The sequence below is a fragment of the Tinamus guttatus genome, unplaced genomic scaffold, assembly GCF_059628265.1.
Source record: "Tinamus guttatus ecotype Peru unplaced genomic scaffold, ASM5962826v1 Tinamus_guttatus_pri_ptg000583l, whole genome shotgun sequence".
NCBI classification, from domain to species: Eukaryota; Metazoa; Chordata; class Aves; order Tinamiformes; family Tinamidae; genus Tinamus; species Tinamus guttatus.
The window spans coordinates 1561567-1588553 of record NW_028289117.1 but is presented as its reverse complement, the minus strand read 5'-3'; the positions used below and the strand labels follow the sequence as shown (position 1 = coordinate 1588553).

The window sequence follows — 26987 nt, the reverse complement described above, 5'->3', positions numbered from 1 at the left end:
AAGAATGAGGGATTGAAGTGGGGTTTCAAAATACACTTGGACTACAGACAGACCTCTGCCAGCAAAATGCTGAATAGTGGTGAAAGCTCCCCAAGTCCTTTCAGATTGAACTTTTGACATGTTGCCTCAAAGCACCATGCAAGAATATTTTTGCTATCTTCAAAGGCAAAGATAAAACAACCCTTAAATATGTGCTCTAAAAACAGCCTATTGAGAAGTGTTCAGTACTTCTCACTAGAACCTGGACAGGAAAATGATTTTTTTTTCCCAGCAAAGATAATATACCTCGAGGTCCATGTACATGCAACAGGATAAGCCAAAAAACTAAAAAAGTTACATGCTAAAAGGAACCTTGAGAAGTCTTCTGATTTATCCCTATTCCCTTCAGGGAAGAATCAGCTGCCTTTAAGGCAGCTGGAATTTAGCTCTCCTAGGAAACCTTCTGGCTAATAGTTTAGCAATTATTTTCATATCCTCTCCCCTTCTTGGTGCTACATGTCCTTAGCAGACTCCAAGAGCCCTGCAAAAAACCAAATGAAAACAACAACTGAAGCAGAGAGCCTAGTACTTCAGCTGATTAAATCAGAAGCACCCTGAACACCACTATGATCCCCACAAGGGATCTTCTTTATAACAGGCTATGGAAGATGGCTTCTACAGCTGGCTAAATGGGACTGACCTACAAAATCTGTGACATAAAATACCATCCCACATCACAAACAGCAGCAGCTGTGAATAAATTCATTCTTTCCCTCTTCAAATCTGTCTAGGATTTTTTTTTTAATTGTTACTTTTTTCTACCTCTCCTCCCCATCAAGGTATGGTACCACAAAAAATACATATTTGTAAGGCAGACAGGAATTGATCATCACATACTTTCACTTGATTCTTGTCAACCAAAACCTTAAGTAGGTTTTGGTAGGTAATAGGTATTCTCTATCAAAAGTCAATACAACACAGCATTACTTGTAGAAGACACTACAGAAGACACTAGGGCTTGTTTTGCTACAGGCGGATTCATACAATAACAATAATAGTATTTATACTTACACGTACCCTGCTACCAAATTTATAGCAGTAAAAGATGACTGGGGTCTCTTCACAACATCATACAATATAGTATTTCTATACACTACTGAGAATTTTCATTTGAACTTCAGCAATGATAGCATCTTGTAAATCAGAGGTGGCAAGACACAGGATAATAGATGTTTCAGCTTATGATAGCAGCAGTCAGGTACCTAACATGAGAATATCTGATTCCCAAGAGCCTTTCACAAGGCAGATGAAAAATTTAACTAGTTCTTAGAGAAAGGCAAAATTATTCCCAATACGTAATTTCTGTTTCTTAAAATTTGCCTGAGAAAATTCACTACTCCAAAGTCCTGATATAATCAGTAACATGAGCTCCTTCACAGAAGGAAAGGAAGAGAGATCCTACTGTTCTCTCATTTTACAGTTTTTGCTTAATCAACCATGTCCTCTTCTCAGATGAGTATCTGAAAAGTCAAGGACACCAAGGTACAAGTGGAACTGCAGAAAGAGATAAGGGTAAAGCATGGTTTTACAATTAAGACAAAGATAACAGCAATTACTCTTCAATTACCAGTTTTACAGGTTTTCTGACAGCTGTGTCAAGTAGCAGGATTTTTATTAGTTCTTGGCACAACCGTTTAATGCAAAAGTTTTGGTAAAACTTTTGAATTAGTAAAGCCACTACCATCACAGGCTGTGGAGGTAAAGTCTGATACTTGCAAATTTGGAGTCTGAGGGTTATTTTTCCCCCCCTTTATTCTGTATCATCTCAGACTTCATCTGGCATGCAGGATGTATTGCACCTTTCCTTCAAATGTACCTTTGTACATCTGAGTACAGTTGAGCACAGTTTGAGTCTTTCTCCTAGCCTTCTGCAAGCCTAAGTATACACATTTACCATATTCACACAGGTACAAAAGCAGTCTACACCAGAGAGAAAAGCATGGAGAAAGTGACGGTTTGCTTTGTTAAATATCTTACACAGTCACCCCTACAGCCCAAGCCGTTCAAAAAGGGAAGAGCTTGCTCAAGCTGGCTATGAGCTTACTTAAGATAAATCTCCATGGCACACTTAAGAAAAACTTAATGGGAGCCAGCGCCAAGAAAATAGAGACAAACGACTTAGGGGATAAGGCCAGGGACACTACTACTTGCTTTCACATAGAGGATTTTTTCTATCCCTCTCCAAATTTAGAAGGGTAGAGAAAAAGAATCTATTTTCTAATTGAATAGCATTATCACTGAACTGTTATCAATGCAAAATTTGATGCCAGTGGATGCAGGGGAGCTTAGACTCTAAGTTAGTAAGTAAACTAGACTACAAAAGACACACTCTTGCATGCATCTCTGACACCTCTCAAATTTACCTAAAGTTTTTTCATTCCCTTCCAAAATCTGCAATTAAGATGCCTTGATTTTTTTTCTGTTTAGTTCTACATATGCCTCATGCAACTTTTTCTTTGCCCATTTATTTGATCAGGTCTTCTGAAGAGTTGACTCACCTTTGCAATTAAAGATAGAAAATTGTCCCAACTGCAGGTCTAATATTTATCTATGGAGTTTTCTCCATAGAAAACTTGGTCAAACTATATTTGACCAAGTTCTTTTTTTTTTTTTTTTTAAAAAAAAAAAAAAAACACCTTGAAGTTCAGGAGGGCCTTTCAAAGCTATTAAGCAATATGCTTAATCCTGATTATGGTCCAAACTGTGTGGATTCTGCTCTAAAAGTAATTCTATAGGTGCTTTGCTTAGAAAAAGGATACACTGAATCTAGCAAAGTAATGGAACCCTTCATCATCATCAACACATTTTGATTCATCATATCGGAATGAAGATGAGGAAGCATAGTGTGAGCAGAGAGATGTATTTTCTTTATAAAGACAGAAATGTGCACAAGGAAGTTTAGCAAAGAAAAAAACAAGCCAAAAAAAGCAAGCCAGATGAACTATATTACCTATAGGATACCCCTTCTACACCTTAGTTTAGAAAATTAACTCCAGAACCATAATCTGCCAAAATATTTACTGCAACTCTTCTTGCATTGTCAAGCATATATGAATTATTTCACAGTGGCTGGTAATCCAGTGATAGCTATTGATAGTGTCTTGGCTAGTAATGCATGTTTGGCATATTTGGAGGAGAATGACAAGAAGCCAAGGTCTAAACTGACTGCAACTTAATGTTTGATTTCAGTTCAAAGCAAAAGCAAGAATTTGCCAAAGACTGCAAGCTAAATATATCACATTTCACCTGCAAAGACTCATGAATGTATACTCAAACTGTTTAGAGTAGAAAAAGATCAGTGAGATCTTAAGAGTAGGAAGATCAGTGATACCAAACCCCAACCAAGATCAGATCAGAAGACCTAGTACCACAGCAGGGCTAGAAAACTGGATGGACATTCATGAACTAAGCTTAGCATGGTGACCAGTGGAAAGTCTGGTTTCAACTCTGGGGCAAAATTCAGCTCAGCTTTTGATACTACTTTTCCTTTAATCTCTGAGACTTCTTCAGAAACAGACAAATTTAATCATTAAAGAGACAGCAGTCCACTCAGCACAGAGAAGCAACAAGCTTTAAGACCCACAAACAGGGGAAGACTAAAGGCTTATGGGAGCAGCAAGACATTAGACAATCAGACCCTAAGAAGCTGAAAAACAGACAAACAAAAAAAAAATCTAATCTTCAAGATCAAGTATTTTCAAGATAAAGCAGAGATTCTTTAGCATGAGAAGTGTTCCCTCTACACCCTGATACTGTTTCTCAGGTTATTTCTTTTGAAACAAAGCACAGAAATACCTCTTCAGAATGCCAAGATCTTTTTCTACATGTCAAAGACTTGTCAGCACACTTGAGCACTCTCTTGCTGACACAGGTAATACTGTCATCTTTTGTCAATTGCTTATTAACTCAGTTTCCCCACTGCCATTAAGCCAGCCAACAAAGACTGAAGTTCTGTAATAAAATATGAACAGTTCTCATCACTAGACAATAGCAATACTGATCCAATGTAGCACCAAACAGAAAAGATGTCTTCTATAGGCTAATGCACCAAACAGCAACAAGTCATGATCACAGCTACTATTTATATTTTATGTATGTATATGTATTTTTTCCTTTAATGCTCTCCTCTCCTTTCCTCACAATCTCTCCCAAAATCCATGTTGAGATTCTGAGGCAAATGTGGACCATCCCCTTTGGATTCAAGAATCATAGAATTGTTAAGGTTAGAAAGGACCTCTAGGAATCATCTAGTCCAACCTCCCTGCACACGCAGGGTCACCTAGAGCACGTGGCACAGGACTGAGTCCAAGCAGGTTTTGAAGATCTCCAGAGAAGGAGACTCCACATCCTCTCTGGGCAGCCTGTTCCAGTGCTCTGTCACCCTCACTGTTAAGAAATTTTTCCTTAAGTTCCTGTGGAACTTTTAGTGCTTCAGTTTGTGGCTATTACCTCCAGTTCTGATGGTGGCCACCAGTGAAAAGAGGCCAGCACCATCCTCCTCACTGCCTCCCTCGAGGCATTTGTATACACTGATTAGATCCCCTCTCAGCCTTCTCTTCTCCAGGCTGAACAGGCCCAGCTCCCTCAGCCTCTCCTCATACGGCAGATGTTCCAGGCCCCTGATCATCCTTGTAGCCCTGCGCTGGAGACTCTCCAGCAGCTCCACATCCCTCTTATACTGTGGAGTCCAGAACTGGACACAATACTCCAGATGCGGCCTCACCAGGGCTGAGTAGAGGGGCAGGATCACCTCCCTGGTCCTGCTGGAGATGCTCTTCTTAACGCACCCCAGGATCCCATTGGCCTTCTTGGCCAAGACCGCACACTGCTGCCTCATGGTCAACTTGTCATCCACCATGACACCCAGGTCCCTCTCTGCAGAGCTGCTCTCCAGAAGGTCAGTCCCCAGTCTGTACTGGTGTCTGGGGTTATTCCTCCCCAGGTGCAGGACCTTGCACTTGGCCTTGTTGAATTTCATGAGGTTTTTCACCGCCCAGCTGTCCAGTCTGTCCAGGTCCCTCTGGATGGCAGCGCAGCCCTCTGGGGTATCAGCTACTCCTCCCAGTTTTGTGTCATCAGCAAACTTGCTGAGGGAGCACTCTGCCTTCATCCAGGTCATTGATGAATAAACTGAACAGAACTGGACTGAGGACTTCAAAAAGCCTTGATTCAGTTTGTATCTCACACCTTTGGATAATATTGCTATCCATGACAGCCATGTTCCATTGGGAAAAACAGCAGCCACGATGATGAAAACTGATGTGAAGGGAATGATTACCCTTATGGGATTTCAGGTGTCAATCTCAGTTTTAACAGTTCCCAGCTTCTAAATCAACTCCAGAAGATTTTTTAATCTCCCATATTTATGTTTTCAATGTCTTTGCTATTTCATCAAGATTTACATATAGTTAGAAGTACACAGCATATCTTAAAATACAAAAGATTTCCAAGTCTTGAACTGACTGGATGTTTTTCAAGGTCTGCTAAAGGATCTTTACAAAGTATGTCACAGTATCAGATCAGGAGATATTCTGACAATAGAAAAGTGTTTAGATCCATTTTTCTTTTGGCAAAGAATAGAGTATAAATACATAGCAATTCATATTGTTGGAAATGCTCAACTCATGCAGTATCCTAAACTGTGTCCTGTGAGATGTGGGGCAAAAGGAACAATTAAACCAAAGAATACCTCCTAACAAAGATTACCAAATTCACTGAAGATGACTTGATGGATTTTGAATTAGGTGTTCTTAAAGACTGACCTTCCATCATCTTGATGACGATCCTTTAAGTTAGTATAACATTTCATCTCCAGTTGGCAACTTTGGTTCCTAGCACTTGATGGTAATCTGCCTTTCTTTACTAGATCCATGGGCTAGGTATTTCCTACTATGCCAGCATTCTCCAACTATAGTCTTCCTCCAGAAAGAACATCCATTTAAGATTGTGATTCAGAGAAAGAGGACAAATAGAACACCAAATAGGTTTTCCTACGACCTGATCAGAAGAGATCGTAAGAGAACTGAAGTGCCATTTGGTGAGTGGAAACAAATCTAAAATTGCTGAAGTCCAGAGCAGAACCAGAGGATTTTCCCAGAAGTGCTAAGGAGAGTAAAACCTTTGCTTATAGAAACATAATTTTACTATGACATTCAGGAGAAAGTGGATAATTAATTTTACTGACCTCCTGCACTGAAACCAGTAATGAGATTATGCCCTACAGTCACAGAAAAGCAACTCTGACTGCCTTTGCTTAAAATAGACTGTAATGCAGACAGATTGTTTGAAATTTGAAGTGATGCCTGTATAGTTGCTTGTTTATAAGCAAAGAGTACTTTAATTTCATAGAATTTAATATACCAAAGTAAGAATTTAAAGAAGCGTGCTTGCCAATCTCTACACTTCTTGCATTTAAAACAAAGACACTTTCCTACTTTTCCCAACTCTCAGCTTTTAGTTCGCCAAAGTCTGCCTTCATATTTCATTCTTCTCATCTGAAGAATACTCCATTACTACTCAAGGACTGAATATCAGCATTATGAATTTCAGACATGTCAAACAGTAAGAAATAAGCAATTGCATACTTTCTCAAATCTGCTTTCCTTTCCTCCACAGAAGACAAATTTATTTCAGTTTCTCCATGTTTCTGCGCAGAGAGCTGTCGAGGAGAGGCATGAGCAGCAGATTCCTTGGGTCTCTCCCATATTAATTGTTCAATATCTCCCCTACAACTACCCACCCACCCCTTACATGAATGTTTGAAGGAAATGTCAAATGCCTCTTACTACTACTCCTCCAAAAGATTTTACCACCTAGATATCCATATAAGTAATATCGTCTACTGAAAGGTTAGAGATACTCAGAATGACTACTTAATATTTAAAATTGGAAAGCCACTAGCTTAACAGATGTCAATCAAGTTCTCAAGGCTTTCGCAATTACAAAAGTGACTATTTTACAATAAAGACACCCTTACAAAGAAAACAAATAAGGGAATTAAAGAAAATAAAGAGATTTCTATACTTGATATTTGCAGTATTTGAGAGGTGCAAAAAAACGGTCTGTTTAAATGACCCTACATATCTTGGGGATGTCAGAGGACCTGAAAATACACCATAACCCAGTAGCAGATTACTTTTTGTTATTTTTAACAAAAATAACAGAGTAAGAGAATGTTATTTACAGCTTGGCTCTTGAGCGCTGCTCAAAGCCTTCTGTCAGCTCTAGACAGTAGCATCCACTCACGACAGCATCTACTTTTGGGTCAGAAAGTCCTAGGCAGGTTCAAGAAGGAACCTTGCCAAGCCCTTGCCAAGGGCTGTCTGCACCCTGCTGAGCATATTTTTAGATTAGTCCAATAATATGGTTTACAGAAAGTGACAGCAGTATGCTGAATCTCTTTCTATTATTCTGGAATATCAAAATAACTTGAACCAGCTCAAGCTGATTGCCTAAGTAACACTACCCTACTGAAGAGACTGAAGTCTCCCTGAAGAGTAAGTTTTACTTTGAGATGAAAAAGTGTGTGGGGGGTGAAGAGAGGGTTTAAAATGAAAATGCTGTCAAAACTTAAACTATAACAATGCTAAAGACTGTATAATTACCATTTATATAACTCCTGCAGAAGAAGAAGAAAAAAACACCACCACAGACACACACACACTTTACTTTTTTTCCAAGGCAAATTGCTCTGCTGCTTCAGATCTGCTACAATACTTCAATTTTATCCTGAGAATACAGTCCTGAGGTATTTAATCACCCTGTCAGCACTACTAAGTGTTCTGGAACCTTAGTCTCTCTGTCCCTGGTGATTGGTAACATCAATAAAATTCAGTAGGTTTAATTAAACCTTCAAATAGGATTCTTTTTTGCCACTCACCAGATCAATGCTCTTTACTGCCAAAAATAAAATAAGTGACTTATTTTTCTCACCTTCACATTTCACTTATCCCTGATATCTTAATAGAATTTTTACACCATCCATATATACTTCACTGTTATTCAGAGATACTAGTTAACAACAACAAAAAAATATAAATATTTATGTTACCCAAAATTTGCTACAAACATAGGCAGCACAACAGGCAGGAGTAATGTCAAAATAACTTTCACTTGTTGAATTAATGTAGGAAACAGGCTAGCATGTTCATTTCCCTTTAGTATTCTCTATCTCCTATAAAGTACACCTGACAATTTCAAGAGCACTTTCATTGTGCATAGCGTCATTGTGCCCTATTTGTGGCAAAACTCTCACTTCAAGTTTCGCCTTAACCAACATGTTTGGTTATCTCTAAGTGCTGATAAAGCCGTATTGACTATTCTGCTGAAATCAAATGTTTTCATTGCAGTTTTCTACAGTAGGGCAGATAAATTATGGCAGTAATTATGGCAATGTAGGATATTTGATTTGCAGTGTAGCCAAAAAATGACAGATAAAACTTCAAAGAAACCTTACTAGATCTAATTAAGAAACTCTCATTGGATAGAGGCCAGTTACCCAGTCAATGCTATTTTATAAACAGTGCAATTCCTAGACCTTTAGGCAGGTCCATTTTATTTATCCTTAATATATACATTTGTATATGCATCTATATATGTATCATCAGCAGTAACAACCAACCAACTGCCAGCTCATGTAAGTGAATGTTCTGACATTTTATGCCCTCTCAGACCAGGGAGCAGAAAGACTCTGATCCCCAAATCACCTTGGGAAGGAAAGACCAACACGTGGCACCACTGCTGCCCACTATGCCTTGCAGGAGCTCTGACAGACCATAGCACAGTGTTTGCTGTGGTAGCCCACCACCTGCAGAAGAAAGGTGATGCTCTGCCATTTCCTTATTCTTCTTGCTAGTTCTTGCAATCTAGGAGAAAAGGTGCCTCCTACACCTCTATGCTGGATCAAGGAGGAGCATAGGAGGCTAGTTCACCAAGTCATTTTTGGGGAGGCTCACAGAGGGGATATCACTGACCACATAGTTGGTTGTCTCTCCTCCATGGAGAAGCTAAACCAACAGAAAACAGAATTGAACTTTGCTATCATGATCTACAAGTCACTCTGACTACTTCTTATGACATTTGTTCCTCTGATACTTCACCACACATCCAGGAATGATTATCTTTCCACTTCAGCACCCAAAATAACACTCTACAAGCAAGTAGATAAGCAAAAGAATTAACTCCAGACACTGGAATCCCTATTCCACTGGCTCTTAAATAGGAGTCTAAATGATTACAAGCAGTAGCTTTTTCTGGAAGAGATAGTCATAGGAAGTGTTTTACTTTATGTTAGAAATATTTATATAGCTTTAGTGCAAAAATTAAATGAACTTCAAGCTTAAAAGACTACATGCAATTAAAAAATATGACACTGTAAATAAGTCATTAGTGGAAAGTTATTACCAAATATGCGGTTATAATGCCTACCAGAGGCACTTCCCATTCTTCTCCCATCACACCAAGACAACAGCTTCAAAAAAAAAAAAAAAAAAAAAAAAAAAAAAAAAAAAAACACACCTGCATGCTACATTATATATTTGTAGCTCTCGAATAGTGTGTTTTAATTCTTACAAACCCAGGACAGGTTTAACCATTTAAACCTTAATCACTGCTATTCTTGCCTCAAAATCATTTTTCAAGCGGATCAGAACCACTTTTTAAAGTTCATGCTCTTTCTGAAGCAAGTTTCACCTTACAGCAGTCACTACCCAAGTCACTAGCTGGTCACTGGCATACCATGCTGGGTAATATAGAAGAATGGACTGGTGACCAAATATGTTGACTTCAGACACTGCCAAAATATACTCAGAAGTCAGAATTCCTTAAAGAATTCTATTTCATCTCCTCTCCAGAGATTTTTGGAACTCAAAGAATTGTTCAGAGGAATATGCTGTTACTCTTCTGATAATGGGCTTCAAGACTGCTTTTTAAAGCAAATCTCGGTAAAATGAAACTTGAAACATGCTTAAAATACCCAGCTAAAACCAGATACTAATTAAAAAAGCCATTTTTTCCCACCATTGCAGCCCAGGTAATGAATTTAGAGAAACTTTAAGCCAATTTAAGCCACAAGAATAAAATGTGGTTGAGTAGAAAAATGAACATTGGTAAGAAATGCAAATTCTGAAATTACTTTTGCTCACACAAATTTTTCTGCCTAATTAAAGTCAGGAAACAAGAGGTACAGGGATGCATATGGACAGTAACTGTAAAACATAAAAAAAGCCATCACGCTAGGAATCCGGTAACATATTTCCTTGTAGCCGATCTAGTTATTTCGGACAGTTATTTTTAAGGAATTTTAAAACAAACAAGCCACCATCACCATAAAATAAAGATAATTCTAAAAGGCATTTCAAATCATATTCTTTGAGAAAGTAAGAAAAAAGCAAATAATGCAGTATTCCCAGACTTCCAGAAATGAAATACTGCATATAACCAAGCGTGTAACACAATTGTTTCAAGCTTGAAGCATTAAGAAACCACCTAGCTAGAAATCTTCAGTCTAATCAGAATCTAGCTCTCTAAATTTAAAGTAAAGCCTGCTTATGATAAGGACAAACTAACAACCTGCTCTATGGAAGTCCCCGCCTACACAACGAATATTAATAGAAAGCCTTAATTACACTTGAAAAGTGGAAATACTTCAATTTCTTGATGAGAAGAATGATTTGTTTCCTTTAAAACATAATTCTCTCAACTTACCTTTATTGTTTTAGTTTGAAGCCTCAATCCATTCAGCGTGTTGATAGCCTTCTCAGCATCCTTGGGATCCACATAGTTGACAAAGCCATAGCCCAAGCTTTGTCCTGATTAAAAAAGGAAATGAAGTGATAATTGGTTTTGCAACGCTACATTACAGAAAAGAGATATTTAAAAATTGTATAGACAAACTGAGCAAAAATTGCTTATATAAAAAACATTATCTACTTCATATATCGAACTTTCAGATGCTCGTAACACTGATTTTTTTCCAGCAACATTAGTGATCTGTTTCGAAGGACTGCCCTAGGTTCAATGCATAAACAGCTACAGCCAATTTAACGAACAACTTATAAATATTTATGAGAAATAAGTTCAAAACTTTGCTATGATCAGTGAGAGAGTTATAAGTGCAAGACTTTCAAGGTTTAAAATATACACCCCTTGCTATACAAACTACTTGCTTAGCTCTGAGCTTCCATACCTGAGTCAATAAAATTTAATAGCAAAATACTGCACTAGAACTTTAAAGCTAACACATATTTCAAGAAGAGAATTCTGATTTCTCAGCCAAAAGTTATCTTTGAAGCTGAACTTTTCTACGAATATTTACTTATACTCACAGCGTAGAATACAAAGTGCAATTACAAGTGTAGAGCCTCACAGTATAAACTACTTCAAAAACTCAATTCTATACTCAAAAAAACAGCTACAAGTGGCTGGATAGCACCGAAGTATCTTCAAAACAAACATGTACTGCTTTCAGGTTCTTTTAGCACATCTAGTTCAGATGGCCATAAAGCACTTTTTAGTTACCTCCTCCTGAGTTACTGCCCACATCTAACATTGAACACTTGAGAACTTAATATAAATGTCATCTTTCAACCTGAAAACCATCACAACTAGCTGCCCTCAGCTGCCCTTTTCAGATTTATAATGAACCACAGGTACAAAAATACCAAAGTTTATATATGGCCTTAACACAGAAGAAAGTACACTAAGAATTGCATAGATGTTGTTGACTACTTTTTTAAAAAATTAACTGTACAAAAATGAGATCTAAAAGAAATGAGTCAACAAGCCAGAACAGAGTGAAGCAATTAGCATTTCTCATTAACAAAATACTAATTGGAAATACTATCTTGGAGACTGAGTGGTAGGAAAGGTGAGAATACTATATAAAACAAGCTTAGCTTATTCCTAGCAATAAATGGCTTTACTAAGTTACAGATACTCCAAAAGAACCATGTATTAAACAGTAAAGCAAAAAAGTAAACTGAGTTATCCTGAAAAACAAGTTCTTCTTTACTAATTTGATTAGTGTAACTTTGGTACTGTCATCTCTATCACTTGCACTGTCTGCAGAACAGAAATTCTTATCAGCAGGTCTAACAACACATACCACAACACAATCTAGAAGAATGTCTCTTTCCTTGCACAACTTTTATTTTAGTTGTCTCCTAAAACAGAAATGCTAGTTTTTGGTGTTATTTTCAATTATCTCCTAGACAAGGGCATATTTAAGTCACAAATGCTAATGAAAATAGCTTTTTGCCCAGAAATTTTGATTTCTATGAAGAAGTTATCGTTATTTCCAGTAGGGGTTAAAGAGAGACCCCTAGAGATGACTTCCACCGCTCTGTTTACATTATCTGTTTTTCACATAGTAAAAACAGCCAGACCAGGGAGCAGGTATCCCAAAAGCTCCAAAGAAAACCCTTTATGACCAGTTCTTATGGAGAGGCTTCACTGAACTCGGCAACGAGTGTGAGAAGTAGAAAGTTACACAAACACAATCCAAGACAATCCCGAAGTTCTACTGTGAGAGTGGCCGAACATTGAACCAAGTTACCCAGGGAAGCTGTGGGTATCTCTTCCTTGGAGATGCTCAAAACTTACCTGTGTATCGTCTGGGGTAACGTGTCATAGGTGACTTGCTCAACTGGGGAGTTGCACTAGATCATCTCCAGGGGTTCCTTCCAACCCTAACTATTCTGCCATTTTGTTGTGTAAAAATCATTAATGTCATACAAAGCCAGGAACTAAAGGAAACACTGCCAGGTGCAGCCTGGGACTTTTGCTTCATGTGTGCCTCTTCCAAACCAGCTAACTTAATTCACCAAAAGGCAAGAAATCACCTAATCTTATCATATGCTTGCTTTCAATTCTAAAAACACATTCAAAGTGGACATTTGTCTCAGAGTCCACCAGAGGTGAAGAGAGAGGAAGTCTACACTTTTCCGAAGAGCAAGCAATCCTCAGGTTTAAGTGCATATTAGTGTGCAGATTAATCCTGCTGCCCAAAGACAGGCAGCCTAACTCTTCCTCAGTAATTTGTGCTTAATGACTTTTCAGTTGTAAAACCCTCCAGCACCTCCTCAGGCTATCCATCGAAGTCTTCTGCCATTTTTCCTACTATATGTTTAGAACTTCCTAATGTCAAAAGTCTAGCCTTTCCAGACCCCTACGTAACAGAGAGACATTGTACACCAGCTATTTGTTCCAGGAGCCAGAGCAGTGAACACTGCTAAACTCAGTTCATGCTAAAGAAAAATGATTTGTTTTTTTATTTTTGTGAGTCATTACTTGCACCAATAAGAATAAAAAATAAAAACAATTTCACTGGTTTCAAGAAGTTCAGAAGGAGCTCATTTGCAGTAGCATCTGTCACTCAAAGTTGTGCATTCAGATTGTCTCTGTCAAGCTTACTAACTTTTAACCTATGATATTGCACAGCACTGGTAAAGAACATACAAATGCACTGAAATAGAACACTTTTTTCTACTAATGCTTCAAATCGAGCTTTTATAAAGCTTACCTGACACCTGATATGAAGATGCAAATTAAATAGTAATTACTGGGCAATGCCTAGGTATTTTTTAGCATTGAGTCAAAATATGAAAGGGACTTTGGAAGAAATGGAGCATGCTTTGAAAGTGTTGTGCACCCACCACACGAGGGAGTCCTTGGATGCTCTGAACTAACCGGTGGTTTAACTACCGGACAAACCAGCTAATTGTGCACTTGTATGGATTTTTTTGAATATTCTTGTAAGATATACTAGCCAAATCAGCATACAATCAGCAGACTTAAGCAGATCACTTTTTTACTGAAAAATAGGAACTAAAAAAAAAAAAAGTATTTTAAAACAAATAGTACAAGTTGCTAAGCTTTCAAAACTTTTTTTGGTATGTACTTTACTTAAAAGGTGAAATTGAATGAGTTCTGACATAAGTTTGGCTTACTTTAAGGTCAAAAACAGATTTGGTCATCCTACTCCCTTACTTATCTCCTTGGCAGGTAAAGGAAAATCATCTCCAAGACTTGAGAGCTATCAACATTAATTTTTAAAACAAACAAACAAAAAAAAACAAACACACACACACAACAAACTATTAATTTCGAATTAACACCAATATACAGATTCTACATAAAGATGAAATACATACAGACAAAAATAGATAAAATAAGTGGCATTAACATTTGATTATTAATACATCTTAAAATGAAAGGAAACAAAGCTAAGAAAACTCACTTTGCATACTTTGCATTCGAGATCAAGAATTTGAACTACTTTCATATGCTCAAGAAAAATGAAAGCTGACGACTTTCAAAAAAAAAAAAAGCTCATGACTTTCAAAAAAAAAAAAAAAAAAAGGGCATATTTTCAATAAAGTCAAACTATTAAACTTATTTCTAAAGATATTCCTAAAATAATTAAAGGGTAGGACCAACAAGAATTGTAAAATAGCAAATAATGAATGCTTAAAATATCATCTTCCAAAATATTACATATTATTTGAACATACTCCTAAAGTTAAGAAATAATGTTAAGGAGCAAAAAGTCAATGTCTGCAAACCTACAGAAGAAAAAAAAAAAGTCTAATAATTTGGGTTTTTTTTTTTTTCAAATCAGCTGTATATGATGTCTTTAATAGATTTACTCCTTGAAGGCCTGTCAGCCAGTCCATGATGGAAAGCGGACAGCCTGAATACATGAATAGCATGATATGGATAGCATGAATACATTTTCTACCACCAGTCATAGAAGTGTTCATTTCACAACCATTCTTTCAATAAATTCAGAGAATAATCTCTTTAATACTGTAAGCTTATCTTGTTCTGAATAGAAGGTTGTTTTCTAAAATACCATGAGAACAAATCTTTCTAAACAACACTAAAAATCAAATTCACAGATCTTGACAGAAAGATCATAAGTGATGGAAAAGCACAAGAAAGCCTACTGTTGCATGTATTGGTATAAAAATGCCATTAAAAGAAATCTGCAGGATACTTTTAATATTATAACCCCACATCCCAAGGGCCTCTTGCGAATTCATCCCTTAGGCCCATACCATTTTTAACAAGTTTCTTGTACATGCAATAGGGGGAAGACCAGACCTCAGTAACAAGGGCACAGACACGACAGGCAATGAGGCTTAAACCACCCACTATTAAGAACATAACACAATGTTAAATCTACCTAAAATCAGCAAGTAGTTACAGGCTGTGATACCGTTGAGAAGTTGGAAGACTGTAGTTTGATGAAGAGGATTCCTCTCACAGCAGTTTAAGACATTCACAAATCCCCAGTACCTTTTAGTTATCTAGACTGGTGCTTTAAAACATCCACATGTTCCGTAATATGCCACTATGATACTCTCAAGCTACTATTTATTTGAATTTGAATTATTTCTTTTTGCAAAGAACGGACCAGGCTGCTGCTGCCAGCTTTTCTAATTATTGAATTGTCTAAAAAATATGCTACTGCAGCTTCAAAATACAGGCTCATTTGGTAGTGGTGACTTAAGCCACTAGAGGCTACCAAAACATTTTTTTTGACATTGAATCAGACTAGAAAGTGCATGCCTGGGTATCCAATTCATTAAATTCAATTGTAATTGTACCCACATAGCTTCAGTCTCTAGTGATAGGAACTAAAGGAATTAGGATAGAGTACTAGCAGTGTTGGTTGCTCATCGTTAACTTTTAACATAAATTATCAGCATTTCACAGTCCTTTCAACTTTCTGAAATGTATTTCGAGTGTTAAAACTGGGCAATTTCCATTTAAAAAGCAGTTTGGTTCAAGGGGGTGGCTTTTATTTACTGACACGCACATATACCACTATGCTAGTAAGCCACAGGTTTATCACGCATTTACAGAAAGCTCATAACTAATTTAAATGTTGATACTTCATTTAATTCTCAATTCTCATCTCGTCTTCCTAGTCTGAAAAAATAGTCAGAAAGACTGAAGGAAGGATGAAGCATTACTCAGAATATTCAACATATAACTAATCCTGTCACGCACTAAGACTAAATTGATAATTAAGCAGTAATCACTAAAGGTATAAACTGAATTTTTAAGAAGAAAAATAAGTTTAACCTCAGACAGGGCCAATTCTCCCAATAAGTTAGTATTATTCTCTGCCCTTACTTCTTGCATGGCTCTTTATGACAGAGTGATTAACACCATCCTCTGCTGCTACCAATGAAAGCTATTTTTCCTGGAAGTCTTTTATGACTTATTGATAAAAGATACAAAAAACAAGGCAGTAGCTCTATTGGACCCCCAGAGAATGCAACAGTGGTAACTTAATAGCAGGGGATACAGTAGATGCTGTCATGTATATACACCTCAGCCATAAGTTCAGCAAGCCAGGGAAGAAAAGAAAGAAAGAGAAAGCAAAAGATAAATGAGGATTGGTTACTCATAGGTACACCGTCTCCAAACAAGCAGATAACCTGGAGTAAGAAAAACAGCTGGAAGCCACAAACGCATGTGAAAGAAGCACATACCTTTGTAGAGAAGTAAAACAAAGGCATTTGCTTATTGCCACTACAAGATTCCCAATGCTGTAGTCTGAATTATGGCTTCTATTGTGTTCACAAACAGGACTGATGAAAACCATGGGCTCCTTGAAATCAAAGGAAGGAATATGCTTTTTTACAAACCTGCTAGCAATACTATAAGAAGAAGCCTCTCAAGATAAAAAACGCATCCCATGGTTGACGCATATTTGCTATACATCAATTACCTTACCTTATCCTAGTGTTCACCAGGGTTAATAGTAATAAGTCCTAGCAAGAACTTGCTCCTTACCAAGAGGAAGCAGAAACACATAAGGTTCTGTCCTGTTCTAGCTTCTAATCACCTTAAATAAGAGAAGTAGAAATGTGGAAGTATGTGTGCACCAGTGAAAACAGAACTGTCTAAAGCAAAAATTCCTTTCCAACCTTGACATAAATTGTTGTTGCAATTTTCTTTCGTTTCAGCCTTTTTTATACTTCGCTTAAATGTAGATTTTTGAAAGACAAATAAATCCTGATATATGTCAGGATAAAAAGTTTGTTTTCTAAAAGACGTTTTGTTTTGCTTTTTTAAAGACACATTCCTCAATATTAACTTTTAGTCAGCAATAACACATTCAGAGACAATACTTGAATTATTGTAATTTTTTACCACAAAACCAACATTTAGGCAAGGGGCTGCTCATAATAAAGTTATGTTCTTCCTAACAATTCAAAGTACCCTTCTTTCGATGTTTATTGTAGTAATTAATACGCAAGAACCACTAATCTGGAGTACTAGGTAGTAAAAAAAACAGTCATTTGTCACTGCAGTTGGTAATTACACACAAGGAGAAGCTATGCTAAAAAAAGCTAACTTTTTTTTGCAGAGACGCACTGCAGATTTAAGCCATGAACTAACTAATCCCTATAGTAATACAGCAAAATTATTTGGAAGGGCTAAGTTGGAGAGAGGAAGAGAGGGGAAAGGAAAACAAAGAAAAACGACACACACAGTACCAACCACATCTTGCTACAGACAAGATTTTTTACTGCTTGTAATGATTAAAAGTAAATGCTTGCTTTCTTTAGAGATAACGTTCCCACAAAACCTACGTGACAAACCTAGAGGGAAGAAGGTTCAGGGCATGCAAGCTCACAACACCACTAGCTGCAGCAAACCACACTTTAAATGGAGAACTACTAGAAATACTTGGCACTAACCTCACATGCTGAATGAACTAGAGTGACCTACAAAAAGAAAATCTTGAGACCTATAAAGCCTGATTATTTGAGGTCTCCTAAAAATTGCACTGTAAGTAACATTTATTTACAAAAGTTGACCTAAAAATCACAGAATGGTTGAAGTTGGAAAGGACCTCTAGAGATCATCTACTCCAACTCCCCGCTCCAGCAGGGACACCTAGAACACATGGCACAGGGTGGCATCCAGACAGGTTTGGAAGATCTCCAGAGAAGGAGACTCCACAACCTCTCTGGACAGCCTCTTGTGGAGAACCACTGGGATATACATCAAAGCACTATATTCTTTGCCCTCTTCACTTCAGTGTTACCAATGGGAGCCCTCTGGAATCCCAGACCATAGAAACCAGAGAAGGTGCCTGGAGAGAGGAAGGCTTGCCCTGGGTAGAGGGAGATTGGGTCAGAGAGCTCTTAGGGAAATTTGACATCCACAAATGCATGGACCCTCTTGGGATGCACCCAAGAGGGCTGCAGGAGCTGGTTATTGCTAAGCTGCTCTCCATCATCTTCAAAGGGTCCTGGAGAACAGGGGAGGTGCCAAAAGACTGGAAGCCAGCCAATATCACAGCCATCTTCAAAAATGGCAAGAAGGAGGACCCAGGCAACCACAGGCCAGTCAGCCTCACCTCCATCCCTGGAAAAGTCATGGAGCAGCTTATCCTGGCTGTTGTCTCCAAACATGTGGAGGATAAGAAGGTGTTCAGGAGTCGTCAGCATTCACTAAGAGAAAATTATGCTTGACTAACCTGATGGCCTTCTATGATGGAATGACCGGTTGGATAGATGAGGGGAGAGCGGTGGATGTCATCTATCTAGATTTCAGCCAGCCTTTTGACACCACCCCTCACAACATCCTCCTGGGCAAGTTCCAGAAGTGTGGGATAGATGAGTGGACGCTGAGGTGGATTAGGAACTGGCTGGACAGCAGAGCTCAGAGGGTTGTGATCAGCAGCGCAGAGTTTAGTTGGAGACCTATAGCTAGCGGTGCCCCCCAGGGGTCACTCCTGTTCAAGTTATTCATCAATGGCCTGGATGAAGGCACAGAGTGCTCCCTCAGCAAGTTTGCTGATGATATGAAACTGGGAGGAGCAGCTGATACCCCAGAGGGCTGTGCCGCCATTCAGAGGGACCTGGACAGACTGGACAACCAGGCGGTGAAAAACCTCATGAAATTCAACAAGGCCAAGTGCAAGGTCCTGCACCTGGGGAGGAATAACCACAGACACGAGAAGGTCAGTCCCCAGCCTGTACTGGAGGGCAGCTCTGCGGAGAAATACCTGCATGTCATAGTGGATGACAAGGTGACCATGAGGCAGCAGTGTGCGGTCTTGGCCAAGGAGGCCAATGGGATCCTGGACTGCATTAAGAAGCGCATCTCCAGCAGGTCGAGGGAGGTGATCCTGCCCCTCTGCTCAGCCCTGGTGAGGCCGCATCTGGAGTATTGTGTCCAGTTCTGGGATCCACAGTACAAGAGGGATGTGGAGCTGCTGCAGAGAGTCCAGCGCAGGGCCACAAGGATGATCAGGGGCCTGGAACATCTGCGCTATGAGGAGAGGCTGAGGGAGCTGGGCCTGTTCAGCCTGGAGAAGAGAAGGCTGAGAGGGGATCTGATCAGTGTCTATAAGTACCTCAAGGGAGGGAGTGAAGAGAATGGGGCCAGCCTCTTTTCAGTGGTGGCCACTGAAAACTAGAGGTACTGGCCACAAACTAAAACACCAGAATTTCCACAGGAACTTAAGGAAAAAATCTTTTAACAGTGAGGGTGACAGAGCACTGGAACAGACTGCCCAGAAAGGTTGTGGAATCTCCTTCTCTGGAGATTTTCAAAAGCGCTTGGACGCAGTCCTGTGCCACGTGCTCTAGGTGACCCTGCGTGTGCAGGGGGGTTGGACTAGATGATCCCTAGAGGTCCCTTCCAACCTTTCTATCAGTCTATGATTCCTGTAAGCACTTAAGAGGAAACATGTCACATAGGCAACCTGGGGATTTCAAAGATGGGAACAAAGAGCACTATCACAACTAAAAACACTCAGAAGTATCGGATATCAGCAGAGGAACGCCAACAGTTTGGACACTGTGCCCTTGGGTTCTTTAAAGCACTGCCATCACCTCAATAACAGTGAACTTAATCTTTGCCTGCAGAAAAGTGCCAGAGAAAATATGTATACTGCATTTAATCCCATCAGAAAGCAGAGTGCTTGATTAAATCATTGTTTTTCATCAAGATGTCTATTTTCATAGTGTACATTCAGAAAGCTTCCAAAACGCATTTAGTCTTACAAATGTCCCAGTTTTAGAGAATTTTATGTATTTGCTTATGTTTTGTGTCTTGAGATCAACTCACTAAATCAGGTTAAAATACAGTTGAATAAGCATTGTAACCATTTTAAAAATAGGTTGTTTTCACATCATTGTCAGTGGTAAGTGGTGATTAAGTAGTAACTGAGTTCCAAAACACACTCTAAAGACATGAAATCATTTATTTTTTTTTTTTAAATAAGAAAGAGTGTGTTTATAAGGAAAAAAAAAAAAAAAAAAAAACACACCAACACACAGTCTACAAACTTTTGTAAGACACAATTTTCTGAAAACAGCGTCTACCTGCAAAGGAGTGGACATTTTTGAAAGAGCAAAGATGACACTACCTTGAACAGTGTACAATAAAACAAGCTTCTTTATTCCCACCTGTCTGCATGAATCATCTTCATCAGAAGATACACAAAATGAGGCAGTTTATCATGAAACGGTATAGTAATCCATTATACACCTTCTGGCAACGTTAAACAGTAATGCTCTGTGCCAGAGAAAAGACACAGACACTAACATACTTGAGACAGCTTTCACCAATACAGCTCTGGATCCATATACCAGCCTTCAAAGGCTAATTTGTTCAGAGTTATTCCAGCAATACAAACAAATGAACACTATTCCAATCACCAGCTAAACAAGCCAACTCTCTGCTGTAACAGTTCTTCCTTGCTTCAAGGCACTGAGCCCCTATGCCACAGCAGAAACTGCATAGTGAACTGTAAACATTTGTGATTGCAGAGCATGCAACTCAACTATGCTCAAAATTACTATTACCACTGTAACACTTCATGTGATAAAGCTCAACTCCTTGGACATCATTTTCAAATCAACACAAGTTTTCCATTTTCTGCTGCAAACAACCCAGAATCCTCTGCACACGTTACCATGGCTTTTCAAGGAAAACAATACAGAGAACAAACACGAGGCAGTTCAGTATTAACAATTAAGAACTATTTCTGTGCAGGCATTAAGTCCAAGCACACTGCCTACAGCTGCATCAGTTTTCTGTAAACACTCAACTTTCAGGCATTCTTTACAAGAGTCCTAGGCACCTGCTGATTTGTGTACTGCGTTTTACATCCAGACTATCACCAACAGAACAGTCACAGGACAACAATTCTGAGCCTGTGGGAAATTGGCATCTGCAGAAGGCAAGACGTAGAATTCAACAAGACAAATATGCAGAAACATGAAGAATTACACAAGACAAGACAGACTACAACTGTTTCTAGACTGGAGTAGAAATAAGTACGGTCCTTTCCCCTCACACCTGCTCATCACTCTAGTATTTAGATCATTAAAGTCAATGAAAATTAAGGGCCACCCTCAACAAAACAGTTGATGCCAAAAGACTATAGATTTGACCATGAAGAATCATCGCCCCATGTATTCACTGGACAACAGCCAAATAGCTGCACAGTTCTTTGCTGGAGGTTGGCCAGGAGGACCAAGCTTCCAGCCAGCACATAAATTCAAAAGATAACCTGTGAGATCAAGTCTATAGAACAAGTCCAGGTACTGGTGATCAGCAAGAATGTCCTGAAATAAGCTTATCCCTTGATCTGCAGAAAGACAACATGTCAGCAGATAAGGATATGAAAAGCAAAATAGTCAGGTGGGGAGCAGCTGGCTCCTTGTACTAACTGGAACCCACTATTCAGTGCACTGAATTTCATCTGAGTGGGTCAATTGTTGTGAAACACCTTTTTAGGCTGACCTATAAGTGCACCTCATCTTCAAGGTAATACCAAACTGCAAACTTACAATAACCCCAAATACACAGTGTTACTAATTCAAGCATGCTCTAGGAAAAAAAAGAGACAGGAAAAAACTGACCTGTCAATAAGAAAGTTTGATTTTGGATACACAGGTTTGTGTAATTTCTAAGCATATGCACTACTGCAATAACAGTCCAACAGGCACTTTGAAGATGAAGACCTTCTCTCAAATTCATGAAGTAAGATTTCAACTATTCTCAGAAATGAGACAGTGGATTCCTTTAAAGAGCATCCAGAAAGATAGCAGCTCCTGAAGCACTCCTGGGAAAGCAACAAAGAAGCAAAGTCCTCAAGTAATCCAAGTTCTTCTACTTTGCTTAAACTAAACATTCATTTTCCAGATACAAAACTGATTTCTTACTTTCTCTATAAAAACAGTTGGCATTAGGAAGTCCAGTCTTCCTCTTAACACTATCATATTCATTGTGATTTTGCCTATTCAGATATCAGAAAAGTTACTCTCTAAAATTGTTTGCCATATTAAGGTAAGGTAAGTCTTGTATCAGATTATCACCATCTCTTGCATTTCTATGTAGCTGCAGGAATAGACCTATCTTGGGGTATCAGAGAACATAGGCTTCCAAAGATTAAACCAAAGGAAGAACACACATAGGTTGTCATACAGGAAAGAAAAAAAAAAAAACAGTTTGCTAATTAAAACTTCATTAAAAGTAAAGTGAATGCATTTGAATGCACTTATTTTTGGAAGTTACATAAGATTAGACTAAGTAAATGTTACCTGCACCTTGGAAATACACCTCCATCAAGTGAAGTGAAGTCTTAAAAGCTTTTAAGACACCAAAATAGTTGCACAAGAACACTACTTCAGATAAATTATTTGACTTGCAAGTGAAGTTAGATGGTAGCCCATGCCCTTCTCAGGCTGATTTTGTTCATGGGGTTCTCCAGATGAAGAGGTTAACTGCACAGCACATTTCATAGTCTTAATTAGTATCATGGTTTGATTTCTCTGCCTTCTAAACATACAGCAGTAAACAAATTCCTGACAGGAAGACTGACAGTGTTTTGCCATTAGTTGAGCAAGCATTTTCCACCACAAAAGGTGCCCAACAGCAAGTTGGGCCTGTGCACTGCACATTCTAAGATGAGCAGGAGAGAAAGAGATGGGTCTGTCCTTTCTGCACTCCAAGCTCCCTCACGAATGAGCTTTGAAATAAGGAATGGGGGGATGCAAACTTTACGCAGTTTACTTATGTAATTATCAAATATTGCAAAGGATTATAACTATTGTTGGAAACTAAGATGTCTGTTAAATCAGTTTCCCTCATGGCAACAAAATACTGAAAACACCACCAAAGCTGTTAATAAAACCCACATCGAATATTCCTTGTAGTGAAAAGCAGACAAGGTTTGGTAGAGTTCAATGCGTGTTTGAAAGGATCATAAACAGTGGTTTTGGTAGCCAAGGCAAAACTGCTGAAGACAGGTACTTTATGGATTTGACTTAACCACTTTACCAGCCATTATCTTAAAAGTAAAGCAGCCACTAACTAAAATAAGAAAACACAAGGAATCATAGCCTACCAAATTCACTAGGACAAAAGGATCCATTTCGGCAGCCTCCTTGGAAAAGGGCATCATATCTTTTAAAAAAATTACCCTGTTTGGAGGAAAACTTTAAAAAGCATGTATGAAGTTTAAGAAAACAACAACAACACACCATAGCAAAACACACACACACCCCACATTATGTGCAGCTGATACAGTCAGAATAGTCAGTAGAAGAGACCAAGGTATCAAATGAATCCCATTCTTGCAATCTTGGAAACAAGCTTGAGCATAGCATTTCTCCTTTTCTTCGGGAATCTTTAAAAAGTATTTAAAATTGCCCAGGATTAAACTGTAGGAGATCAAGGAGTGAGACCTGAATCCAACTTGTGCCTTGAGATACAGAACTGTCTGGAGATGAGAACAGCCACAAAGACCTTGAATCATGAGTGAAGGCCTAACATCCCCTTTCTGTAGAACACCATTAAAACTGATGAGACACCATAAAATTGTGTCTCCATGTGGACGAGACAGTGATTTAAAATAAATAAATAAAATAATAATAATAAAAAAAAAAACACCACATACCCCCACAATCCTCAAGAAGATTACTTCTGAAAAATATCCAAGAGTCAAATCAATACTTTGACCAACCATGTATTAGCAGCATATGGGTATGAATTCTGGTACAGCTTCCTACTGCCATGTTAGCAGTAGTAGTACTCAGTACAAGCAGCACCAGTACTCAAGCACTCAGTACAAGACTCACTCTGCAAGCTACTGGAGTTGCAGCAAGCTACTGGATAGAGAAGTCCCAGGATCTGTTGTGAAGACACCTAGAAGTTCTTTAATCTTCAGTCTTTGCTATTTCTTACACTATTGGGAATCAGGTTGTCCTGAGAGGTTAAGTCTCCTTAAGTCTCCTCTGGAGATACTTGAAACCTGCCTGGATCAACCAACCAGAAAAACTGGACTAGATGATCTCTAGAGGTCCCTTCCAACTTTAATCATCCTGTAATTCGTTAAACACAGACCTGCAATATACCCAATTCACCAACACGAACAAAACTGTCCAGAACATGTCAAAACTGTGTGCAACACATTTAAACTAGAGCTTTTATCTTTCTACTCAGTGTTTTGCTCTAGGAACAATGAAGCACAGTAAGAAGATTTTAATATGGCCAAGGTGTCAACAACCTTATGTCAACATAAGGTGTATGCCAGCCTTTTTTCAGTACAACAGAGCTCAAGGGTTGAAAATTGAAAGTGAGATATAAAACAATTTCTGCTATTTGCCCTTTCACTCTCCTTAATCATAGGTATCCATATGATAATTTAAGCAAATTTAAATGACTGGTCTAAATACACGAGCGACTTGTGCTACAGCTGTTAAAGTGCTACTACAAGACATGATGTACTGCTTCTCATTCCTCAGTTCATACTTAAGTTCTCAGACAAAAAGTGTGTATTCTAAAGAAAACTGACATAAAAGCTGCAGTGCAAAGCTGTTTCACTTAGCCACTCTTTCCCAAAGTACACTTTTCATTTCTACCCTTCATAAAGTTAGTTTTGTATCGGCTGGAGATAACAAATTCATACTTCCAGAATTAGTCAAGCAAATTTCATAATTATCAGCTTTTAAAAGCCTAAGACTTCTTTCTAAAGACTCAGAATGTCTAACCCAGAGAATTTAAAGACGCTTTTAGCATTCGCAGTGCTCATATTAACCAGAATGAAATGCAAACAACTCATTTTTTGCATGCATAATCCACACTAATACAGCTAAACTCCTTCAGTCTAGTGACATCTTTTGTTTTGTACTCTTTTACTATGTGGTTTAGAAAACTGTAAAATACCAGTTGAAAGCTTAGTACTTGTAAAAGAGCTGCAGATGGTGGCGGGGGGGGGGGCAAATCACAGGACCAACATACCTGTTATTTTATCTCTTACGAGCTTGCAGGATTCAATCTCACCAATGCTGCCAAACAGACTCTTCAGCTCCTCCTGTGTCATGTTCTGTGGAAGGTAGTTGACGATTAGATTGGTTTTGCTGTCTTCCGTATTTCCCAAATCAACTGGTGATGAGCAATTGTTTATGGCAGTTGAACCATTGGCTGTGTTATTGCATGTTGGTCCATTAGACAGTTGTGTTTCCATGGCAGCAATTACCTGCTAAAAAACACAGAAAATAGGAACCATCAAAATTCATATTTCATAATCACTAGGGATACTCTAGGTAAAAATCTAATAACTTGTCACTATACAGAAATGGCATTGTCATGTTTAGCATGTTCTCTACATGCAAAGGAAAAAAAATAAAGAAAAAGGAAAACCTGTTAGTCAAGACTAGTTATTTTTAGAAACATAAAAGGAAATGAAGTTGTCACCAGAAATATCTGAGGAGTTATCTGAAAAAAGCATATAATAATAGCCAAAACCTGATTTCTGCCCTCTCCACAACTTCCTCATTTAGGGGCATCCTAATCTTTCTGGTATAGAAGTTTTCACACAAAGCTAATTAGTACTGTTAATTTACAACCAAGAACTGAAGTGACATGTAGCTTCAAAATGACATTTTTATCATTTTTATCATTATCAAAAAGACAGTGGATATTAACTGTGTCCTAAGTATATTCCTAGTAAACTTTGGAAGACAGCAAGATTAATGATTTAACAGATGCTTTAGAGAGCTAAATGAATGTGCTTTGATGGAAAGAATTCCTCCTTGAAAACTCTTAAGTCAATACACTGCTTACACTGATTTGAAACAGTTTTTAATGCATTTCATATTTGATTAAATTGAATTGTAATGGGTTTAAATTCTTCCCTTCCCCACCAACCCAAATCATTTGAATTTGATATTCTACTTGATTTACTGTTTCACATCAAAGTGAGTGACCATCACTCTAAAAAGTCCTGTATTTCATCATGAAATATCTGACTGAACATTTGGCAGATACAGTATCAGTCATTTAGAAAAATGCCCAGGATTTGCCAGTTGAAGAAAAGGCACTCTGAAATCTCAGATACTCACTGAGTGGTAGTGAGCAAATACAATAGCTTTTTAATGGTGACCAAATATCCAAGACTTAGCCTACCCAGTTAGAGATAAGCTACAAAAGGCAATGGACAACAGGAGAATCCGTAGATTTGTTACTCACTAATAGATACTTCAATACAGAAGAAAGACTGATAAAGACAGTTGAATTAAAAAAGAATCCAGTACCTGTAAGTCAACTTCATAATTAATTCTCTAGACCGACTTTTCTCACATGGAAAAGCCTATCTCAAAAAGTCATAGACTAATTTAGGTTGGAATTGACCTAGATTTTATCTAACTCCCCTTTCTAGAGAGGAATAACCGATTAATGCATACCCAAACAGATAAACTATACTCAGCATCTGCAAACCTGAATTTTAGTAACTCTCCTAAAAATATTAGATAGGAGTTGGTTCAAGTGACTTGAACTGTATCTCTGGCATTCCTCAAATGACATTTTTATGTTCTGCATGCAGAGATATTCTCCAAGAAATTACTGTAGTACAAAGAGAGAAAGGGAAGATATTTATTTGGTCTATTACGACCAGTTCTCCT

The 26987-nt window shown here is 38.3% G+C and overlaps 1 protein-coding gene across 7 annotated transcripts in view; it reads right to left on the bottom strand.

Moving 5' to 3' along the window:
- Nucleotides 1-26987, bottom strand: part of ELAVL2 (ELAV like RNA binding protein 2) — an 86812-nt gene that overhangs the window by 9143 nt on the left and 50682 nt on the right. For 5 of the 7 annotated variants that reach the window (XM_088534676.1, XM_010212444.2, XM_010212443.2 and 2 more), the window contains 2 exons: nt 25324-25564; nt 10744-10847 (listed from right to left, as the gene is read on the bottom strand). In XM_088534676.1, coding sequence (XP_088390802.1) covers nt 10744-10847; nt 25324-25564 — 345 coding nt within the window. The remainder of the gene's footprint in view (nt 1-10743; nt 10848-25323; nt 25565-26987) is intronic. The other 2 variants (XM_088534674.1, XM_088534675.1) reach the window with 1 other exon arrangement.